We start from the raw sequence: 10,475 nt of genomic DNA, 5'->3' as shown, positions 1-10,475 counted from the left end.
GCGCTTAAAAACTTTTTAAAGAAATTTCGAAAAGGTTAGTAGACGACACAGGTGACCGATGGGCTGGCATCTTCCTCGTACAACAATTAGGTTAGCTATTCAAAGAGGCAACGCTGCCAGTATCTTCGGGACCTTACCTAAGGGATACTTTTTAAGTACTGTGTTTTAGTTTTAGGTTTTATTATTATTTTGTCAGTGTTTAAGTCTAGGATAGGTTTTTTTTTATTTAATGCTTATTATCTATTTTATTATTCTTAATTGTCAATAAAAAATTTGCCAAAGAAATCATAGCGAAATAGATTAAGAAAAGGTTCCAACCTATGGCCGTATTGCCTAAAGAACGTTTCTGACGCTCGCGACCGCAATCAAAGGACAGATTTCGCATACCTACAAAAACTGACATTTGATTGCGATCGCGAGCGTCAGAAACGTTAGGCGATGCGGCCTCTGGTGCGGTACGTGATTCAGTTTCCTTGACTGTACTTGCTTAAACTGCCTGAGTGCAAGTTATTATCAAACCAGGTAAATACAGTCACCATCACCAATATCTGGCACAACAATGAGTGCACAAATATCTGATACGACTCTGGTTCTAAGACCGGTAAGGACGTGTTGCATATTTTTGCCGCTCCTCTGCGGGTGCATGATATTATTTAATACAGGTGACTGTACAACAGTTAACGTATTGGGTATGGCTTATCATAGAGACAAGAAAATTGCAGTTTTGTTAACTGAAAACAGCTCTTCGACCTATTTTTCTCACTGAATGATATTTTAACTGTTAAATGTTACCACAAAATAATTTAACAACAAAATAGGTATGACCGTCAGCTTGTACTAGGTATTATTTGTTCTTTGTTATCAGTCCTTTGGCATTCAATTTCAAAAACTAAATTAATATGCTTAAACTAACAATAACTTTACGATAAAATCATAATAATCAAATGCCTAATAATAATATCATAAAAGAATTAAAAGATAACATAGGTAACTAAAAAAAGATGCATATTAAAATAATGTTACAGAAAATCACCATGTCAATTCCTACTACCTACTAGGTACTAAGTCTGCTTAATTAACTGGTTACTAAGTAATTAGTTAGCCTGTTTACTAGAGATGGTTATAAAACTTAAACAAAGTACTGTAAGTCATTGTTTTACTTGATATCATAATCGCTAGGATTTATAAACATACCTTGAACTTATGATAATCACGTTCGACATTTGATATTACTTTGTTATAGATAAAGTTTTTTCTTAAACAAAGATTTGTTTTCTTACTAAATAGGTACAGTGCTTAACCTAACAGCGAGATGTTGAGATATAGGTACTAAATCTCCTCTGATACGTACCTATGTAGGGTAAACCGTACAGTAATGGCCACGGTACAGTAATTGCCCCCTTGATTTAAATAAAAAATTTACAAAGAAAAGTGGTGATAATTATAGCAAATATCGTGCTAATTAAAATAATCTAGTCGCTTTTATCATAAAATTATTTGTATTATTGTTGTTTCGTATAAAAAAATCAAATGGGCAATTACTGTAACGTGGCCATTTACTGTATGGTTTACCCTACCTACTACCAATATGTTTAGAACTAAGAGTTGAAAATCACGTTTTGATTAAAAAAAAATTAAATAATAGGCTTAAGTTATTTAATATTTATTTATTAAAAAACAGTCACATAAATTTTTCGAAGACTAAAGTCAAAATTTACGTATACAGTGTACTGAGATCTGCCGCCAACCATTTCTATGGAGGAAAACCGAAATGGATGTAGAACCTAATTGAGTGATAACGGAGCGTTAATCAAGAGATTCGTATAGGTATCTAGTTCGTTTGTTTAGTGCCATTTGCCACCGTGGGCGAGGCCCGCGCCGGCGCCATAGCCCCAACCGGCACCCGCGCCGTAGCCCCAGCCGGCGCCGAGCGCGGCGCCACCGAGACCGAGTCCGCCGATGGCGACCGGCGCGCCTACCGCCACCAAGCCGCCGTTGATGGGACCGGCACCGAGCAGCAGGGCTCCCTGTTGGGCCTGTCTGGCGGCCGCGTCGGCCACGGCCTGGGCTTGGGCGGCGCTTGCGGCCACGGCGGCCGCCTGCCCGCGGGCGGCGTTAGCGATGCGCGCGGCCTCGACGGCGCGGGCGTTGGCGACGAGGATGGCTTGGACGCGGGCGGCGTTAGCTACGCGGTCGGCCTCCGCGGCGCGGGCGACCTCCATGGCGCTGCCGGCGGCGGCGCTGCGAGCCGCCTCCACGGCCCTCGCGTTTTCATAAGCGGCGGCCTGAGCCCTCTGCAAGTTGGCGATACGGGCGTTGTTCAAGGCGTTGGCGTTGGCGATGGCGTTGACCTGGCCGGCGCGTGCGGCGCCCTCGGTGACGCGAGCCCCATGGATCTCGGCGGCGGCGGCGTTGCCGATGTTGGCGGCTTGGACGGCTTGTGCGTTTTGGATGGCGGCCAGCTGAGCGGCGCCGACGGCGGCGGCGTTGTTGAGCGCCGCGCCACTTCCCACGATGCCGGCGCCGCTGATGAGCCCGCCGTTGACGACGCCACCGCTGATAAGACCGCCATTGATAAGGCCGGCACTGCCGATCAGGCCGCCGCCGAGTCCGTGCCCGGTAGCCACCGAGTAAACGCCGGACTGAGCGGCATGGGAATCAGTAGCGCTGTTGTCTTTTGTCACACCTTGAATGAGTGAAATGCAACATATTAATTGACTTTGTTCAATAAAAATGTCAAATGATATTCATATTAATCTAAACTATAATATATAATGATCTAAGCAATAACAGTTTCTTAAACTCACCTCCGAATGCTTCGCACGCCAATGCGACGACTAAGAGAATCTGAAAATAAAAATATTTGTTTCAAAAATATTTTTATGACTATCTCTTAATCAATCAATCAATCATTTATTTATTTGTAAAACATAGCAGTCTTGATGGCTAAGACTAATCATACTAATCAATTACCAAACAATATTCTTACCGTGAAACTGGACATCGCTGTGCTTGTTATTTGTTTGTGCGCTACAATACAACTCCGGATCAAGCCGTAGAATGTAATAATGCCCTCCACTAAATTCCTACACTTTTATACTGAACCGAAAATTATTAACATCAATTTACAATGCTGATGCCGGCCCATTTGAATACTGATGCTGAAAAAAAACTGCTAGTGGTAGGAGCTGTTGAAGCAGCATTGGTGAGCGAGCGAGATGCGGAGTGCGCGTGCGTCGCGTCATAATCACTCGAAATAATCCTTAGGAAGTCCAATTTGTAATCACATCCTGTGAAAAAATAGTTTTCATCGTGCATGCCGGGAAACGCTTGTTTGCAAACATCTACAAAACAATTAAACAAAAGCGTTGGGCAAATGCTAATAGGGTAAGAATCCCACTGTGAAAATGTTGCACTTGTCTGTCTGTGGCTTGAATAATAGGATAGGTTGACCAGCAGTGGTGTAGCGGTATAGCACGCGGTACCGAGGACCTGGGTTCGATTCCCAGTGCTGGTCTTATTTTTCTGGTTTTTCTGTGCATCTATTTCAGTTTGTATTTTCAATTTATATAGGTTTAACGGGATGACCGTAAAAGTAAAAATTTGGAATTGAAATAAAAAATACAAAAAGATTCCAAAAAAACAATCTTAATAGGATAGGTATTAATACTAGGCTGGTGGCCTAGCAAGCCGTGGTGGCCTAGTGGTTTGACCTATCGCCTCTCAAGCAGAGGTCGTGGGTTCAAACTACTCTGAGTTTTCGAAATTCATGTGCGGAATTACATTTGAAGTTTACCACGAGCTTTGCGGTGAAGGAAAACTCGTGAGGAAACCTGCACAAACCTGCGAAGCAATTCAATGGTGCGTGTGAATTCCCAATCCGCACTAACTATGGCCCAAGCCCTCTTGTTCTGAAGGAAGCAGTGGACATATATAGGCTGAGATTTAATACTAGGCTAATATAACACTACAGAAAGGTTTTGCTGGCAAAGCGACTAGACTGATTTAAAGAAGTAGGTACAGTTTGAAAATATTTTTTCGATATGATATTTCAAAATTAATTAGTTGAAAGTACTTATTTTTATTAGCAATACGCTTGGTCAACGCAATCTAATGTTTTTAAACCATTTTTGGCGTACCTCGCTAGCACTACAATTTTCAGCAAGTTGGTTGGATTCCCGGTGGTCTAGTTGGTATGACACCCCTGACGCGTAAAGCCACAAGAGATGCGTGTTCCAATTCCGTCCAGCTATCCGAAAATTTATTTCATTTTAAAAATATATGAATTATTCCTGTAATTTACTACTACCTACTCTACTCGTATTTCTTTAGCATATATTTCACCACTTTTTAATGGTGATGATGATGTGTGATCCTGTTATTCTTCATTAGAGACATAGGACTCGTAGAAGAGTTTTCCTTTCCTCATCCTGCACAACTTTAAAACGGTAGGTACAGTCAAAGAAACTGTATCGCGTACCATGGTGGAACTTTTGTGATACTGATTCCATACATCAGCCAAGGAAATCATAGAGAAATTGATTATGAAAAGGTTCCACGGGATTTAATTCCGAGACTGTACTTCCGAACAACGTGATTTCAAAAATCGGTCGACAGAAACAAACAGATGACAAAGAACCACAAAATTACAACAATACCTGTAGTTACAGTCAATATCTAACTCATTCAATTGTTTTTGTATAAAATTTATTCAGTTTGAGTAAATTATACATATTATTTCCTGCTTCTCTTTCGTCACTGCTACGAAATCCAGCATACCTATACTAAGGCATACCTAAACTACCTATACCTATTAAGGTATTAAAATCTTTACGCTCAAGTGACTTGAAAAACTCTATCAATATCTTACATAGTCAGGAGTTGGCGTTTTATTTTCGTTAGGCAACCCGGAGAGTGAGAAAAACGTGAGTTATGTCTTCAGATGTAATACCTCGCAGTTAGTACATAAGCTTTGCTATACTTAAATGTAATCGCTGACGTCACGCAAAAAATAGATAAGGTGATAATCCAGTTCTTACGGCGCCACGCTAAACGTATGCAACTCGTCGAAAATTAATTGGCCCGTCATCCTAAAACGCATTAATAATTCAAAATCCCAGCTGAATTAATGTTGCTACCGATTAATCATTATTACAAAATCCGATGTAAATGCATTAATGCGCATCAGTGTGCATCATTGGTTGCGGCGCGCGCTGCGCAACCGGGTGGCCGGGCGGGCCTAACCTCTTGTCAAACAACGCTCGTTACGTCCAGCAAGAAGTAAACACGCAAACCGCTGGTTCCGCGCACAATGTATATGTAGTAAAATGTAAAATAAATCGGATAACCCACGTCTTTGATCGAGTTTAGCTCGACATGTCTATTGATCGAGTTTAGCGTCGACATGTTTAGACGCCACAATAATTCGTAGCTCTTCCTCTCGGGGCACACGCCGACGGACCACGCACGGCAGCGCCACCGCTGCTCCTTGCTCGACGCAACTCGGCACCAGCACACAACTACCCGCGTTTTCATTGTTTTACGTTAGTTTCACTGTAGGTATTTGTTAGGCCGCGAAGCATTATAACCGAAAATCTTTGGCGCTACCTACGCGAAAATACGCGACTCACAACAGTAACTAGTCACAGTTACAACTCAAAAAATACACTTGTCTAACTTCACCCTAATGGATAGATTGCCGCTTTAGGATCGAAACAAAGAATATAATTTTTCCATTTTTATTTATCATGGAATACATATGTAGGCGTGGCAATATTTCAGCAAATATTAGTTCAATTATTTATTACATTGTACCTAATTGAAAGATTGTGTTGTTGCGTACCGATCTCTAATTTGCACCGAACAGGCTAAACAAGCGTTCACTCCATCGCGTGACATTACTATTCTAGGGTTCATTAATTGTAATTAATAAATTTCTATTTCAAGCTTAACAAAACAGCTATGAATATTCAATCTTGTCAGATGCCCCATATTATTTATTTTAAATTAGTAAGAATAATTTTAAACAAAAGATAGGCGAGGAAACAGCCAGCATCTACTACTGCATGAGCGTTAAGCCATTGTTTGCACAGTTCAGTTATATATGGCATGATGCCCTGGCGGGTAGGTACTAGGAAATCGAAGTTCATATCGTCAGGGGGTGTCACTAGGCCATTCCGCCGCCGAGCTACAAGTACATACCGGGCCTCCCAACGTTGAGGCGATTCAGTGCGACTCAACGCGTGCGAGTGAACACGAGTTATGCGATAGACAGAGAAGCATACAGTAGGCACGATTCTTATGCCTAAACGTCACTTTTGTACGGCAGTGAAACTTCTGTACTTGTACTATTACTTATTCTGTGGTATCGTACCGTCCCTCACACTCGTATTAAATAATATACGCGTCAGCGAGACAGCAATATACGAAGTTCGAATTTTGCACTTCGTAGTAAGTACAGGCCCTGAGCTCAACTAGCTGTTGTAATAACCTAACCAAATTAAAAAAGTTTAAAAACCCTTGACATTTCAAAGTTCTCCATCTTAAAAATTTATTTCAATCAATCGTAACTAAGAACCACTGCAAAGAAACTCGCTTTTTCCTTCTTTCGAAATCGATCTATCCGTTTGAGAGTTACGTTGCCTCAGACAGACAGACGAACTGACATTGGCGTCAAACTTATAACACCCCTCTTTTTTCGTCGGGGGTTAAAAAAACAATCATCGTCGTCTGCGCCACGCCCAGACTTGTAAATATCCAATGACCATTCTATTCGCACTTTTGCAGTATAGGTTATTTATCTATTCTGACATAGTTTCAAAACTTTCCTATGCAATGATTTTAATGTATGTACTTTGTATTGATTTGTTCAATTCGAATTCATTAACAGCAAAACGATTAAAAAACTCCATGCATTATGAATGCACCGACCGACACCGGTTGACACGGTCAGCCTGTATTGCAACATAGAGAAACAGTAATACGGTAATTGCAGTAAGGTCACTTCATCATCTTCTCTGTTATACAGGTGTGTCCCAGGAAGTAGTGTCCTAAAAATAAAAATAAATGCAACCCGATCCGATCCCATGATGTGAATGTGTGGTTAAACGCGACCACTGAGGCATATAAATATGTCTCATTGGTGGCATTTTAGTAGAAAATTAGAAAAAAGGCCATAACTCGCTTAACTACGAAAAATCGCGGAACATACATGGGGTGATTCGTGTGCTCCGTAAGGTCCTCTACCTCTAGACTTTCGTTTGTCACTACTTCCTGGGCCACTCTGTATAGCAGATACCGACCCACCCCGTCTTTGCACAGGTGAAAAATAAAAAAATATGTTCAATAAAGAAGGTACATAATCAAAGTTACTTCACATTTTTCACCGCTCTTTAAAACTGCTGTATATAGCCGAGTGAAGCCGGGGCGCTCGCTAGTTCTACATTATATATAAAAAATATATATATATACGTGTAACGGATGTTAAAAACTGCATTAAAATTTCTTTTGTTTAAAAGATTTAAACTTACTTACGTACAAAGAGACAGACGGTGGGAAGCGACTTTGTTTTATACCATGTAAAGCAAATAGCACTAAATAATGTGTCAATCTTATCTGTACGCCTAATTTTCAATTTTATAATAGGAAATCTAAATTTCCCTGGAGTTCGCAGCGCACTACATCATAGCCATATTAGTCATAGCATAAGTAATTTTTTTTCACTGTTCCCGTACTTAAAGGCTCCAGCGGGATCACTATCGCATCCCTATCTTGCAGTCAGTGTTGCCCCGCAGTTATTCTCTCTAGAGGTTCTTAACAATTTTACCTGGCGACCCGCTACGTAAATATACATTATATTTGCAGCCCGCGACTTACATAAATATACCGCTCAAATTGACGTCATTGTAAAATATTTAAAAAAAAATACTAGTTTGTAGCACATGCTTCAATTATGAGTAGGTAGAGAATTTCCGCGGCCCATTCCAATACAAACCGCGACCTGATTGTAGGTCGCGACCCGAGGTTAAAAATGGCTTCTCTAAATCAACCCCGAGGGCTGAAAAGGGATACAAAAAGAATTGATTCTCCGAAAAAAATAAAGAAAAAAAATAGTTTTAGTGGTCTAATATCTTATTTAATCATAAATCCATAAGATATTAAGTTTCTCACGTACCTAAGTGACAAATTATTTTCAATGAGAAATAAAATTCTATTAACCGAAATACTTAAATTATTGGATTCTTAGAACAAAAATATTATACAGTTTTAAATTGGTTATAATTTTGTACTCATTTTTATACTGTTTCACTTTTTTTATTACGCTAGTACAGTCAAGTTCTTATACATATACTTCTGAGCAATGATTTTATCAAAAATATGTGAACACGACTCTATTGTTAACGGAGTAAAAGAATGTTCAAATATTTTGTATTTGAATTTTTGCTCATTAATATTTGACCTACGCTGTATAAGCATCCCGTAGAAAATATGTTTAAAATCATCAGCAGTCGTTATCTATCAGATGCAAATGCAACGCTGTGAGGACACCTCAGCGACCTGTAACATTGTAACATAGAAAATAAATCATCAACAATTTGGATATGTCCTCAAACTCAAACTCACAACATTTATTGACATAAAAACACATTACATCACAACAAAAACACAGAAAAAACATAAATAGAAAAATATTTATATCGAGCTGTCTAATTTTTCTCTCTAATATGTAGGCTTCCCTAAAAAGCTACAACAAATTCCAGCCATAATGGTAGCAGTGGCAGTGGTCGGAATTTGTCGATTTCAATTATTTATGTGATTTTACGGCATCATTATCCAGTTAGAAAATTAACCGTATTTCTACAACTGTTTTATAATTGGTTGGTTTAGTATAACTCTACAGTCTCTAAGTATACCTTGGGAATCTTTGATTCAAAATGTAATAACATCGCGCCTTTGACGCGGACGTTTTGAATATCGATCAATGTATTGATACAATGAACACGAACAATTTCCTGAAAAATCCTAATAATTAAACATTGTCAAAAAATGCATTCAAAGTAATACGGTATTTGACTATTTTTGTATATGTTTATAAATTAAAACTACACAATGCCTGTTACCGAATAGAAAAACAATTTTTAAGCTATCTTTACAAATAAAAAAGTTATAAAGGTTTGAAATTCAAGATTAGACAGACAAGATAAACATACTGGCATGTGACGTCACACGCCAGTTCCGCCATACTTGCTGCATAGAGAAAAGCGTTTGAGAAAGAGACAGGTATATAGATTTTTCAAAAAATCACTATAAATCCAATTTTCAACCGATTTAAATTTTCTCTTCGCTAAACACTATCTGTTTATCTATTTTTTCATAATAATATTAAGATATGGCAAAATCAGGAGTTGTCAAATACCGTATTCTGCTGAAATGTTACGTATTATTAAAACACCTGACGTTTAACCTAGCAATGCGCTGAAACAATTACTTTGGTCACCCGCGACCTTAGCTACGTTTATGGAATAAATGTGTGTTCATGCAGTTCCTCCACCTCTACACTGTAATAACACACAAATCACAGAAACCCATATATCACCACCTCCACACATTATACGTATAAAGCTATCATAAAGGTCGCGGGTGAGCAAAGTAATTGTTCCAGTTCATTGACGATAACGGCATACTAAGAAACAGAACTATAGTTACTTATATAATAATGGAAAAATGTTTTACTAGTTTCATACCTATCCGAGGTTCTCTCACATGGTGAGTAGTAATTTAAGTAGGTAGTTTGTACTTAGGCACTATTCATTGCAGCATTTTAACCTACCATTTCGTTTTTTTTTTTGAACTGTGGATTTTATTAATTAGGTACAAGATAATGACGAGGGTTAATGCCCGATGTATGCTTACATGTAGTAGAAAGTGATAAAACATGACGGCTATGAGCTCAATCGAGGATTTAAAAAGAACAGATATAGATATATAGTTTGGTAAGCCGTTCGAAATGAAAAGCATTATGAAATAGACAGATTAGTTTTTTGTGCATTTTAAGATCTATGAGATCTTAAACTTACGGTAGGTATTAGGGTAGAACCCAAATCTAAATTTTTGCGAAAAGACAAGCTGTACCCGAAAAAGCGACTTAGACCTTGTCCAGAAGGGGCGAATTCGTCGCGAATCGTATCGCGCGAATTCATATGCGCGTTGTCGAGGTATTAGACGTGAATACATCGCGTCCACCCACATCGCAATTCAAAATACGCGCGTAAATCGCGTGCACTACGCCAGACTCTCGACACGCGCTACTATATGAATTCGAGCGATACGATTCGCGACGAATTCGCCCCTTCTGGACAATGTCTTAACACAACTAAAAAACTGTTATGTTTGGGTCACTATTTTTTACTGCAGGTTTATACGATTTCAAAGAATCTTGAAATTATAATATTCGTAATGCGTTATAACTTACAATA

At 39.2% G+C, this 10,475-nt stretch overlaps 1 protein-coding gene across 1 annotated transcript; it reads right to left on the bottom strand.

The window, feature by feature from the left end:
• Nucleotides 1–1,652: 1,652 nt before the first annotated feature.
• LOC141434752 (uncharacterized) lies at nucleotides 1,653–3,239 on the bottom strand. Its single transcript, XM_074097188.1, has 3 exons — nucleotides 2,990–3,239; nucleotides 2,808–2,847; nucleotides 1,653–2,686 (listed from the first exon to the last, which is right to left on the bottom strand). The coding sequence occupies exons 1-3, from the start codon at nucleotides 3,002–3,004 to the stop codon at nucleotides 1,845–1,847; spliced, it is 897 nt and encodes a 298-aa protein (XP_073953289.1). The 5' UTR covers nucleotides 3,005–3,239; the 3' UTR covers nucleotides 1,653–1,844.
• Nucleotides 3,240–10,475: the final 7,236 nt, after the last annotated feature.

This window comes from Choristoneura fumiferana, chromosome 14, assembly GCF_025370935.1.
Source record: "Choristoneura fumiferana chromosome 14, NRCan_CFum_1, whole genome shotgun sequence".
Lineage (NCBI taxonomy): Eukaryota > Metazoa > Arthropoda > Insecta > Lepidoptera > Tortricidae > Choristoneura > Choristoneura fumiferana.
Note: the sequence above shows the minus strand (reverse complement) of the source record. Positions and strands in the feature narration are given on the sequence as shown.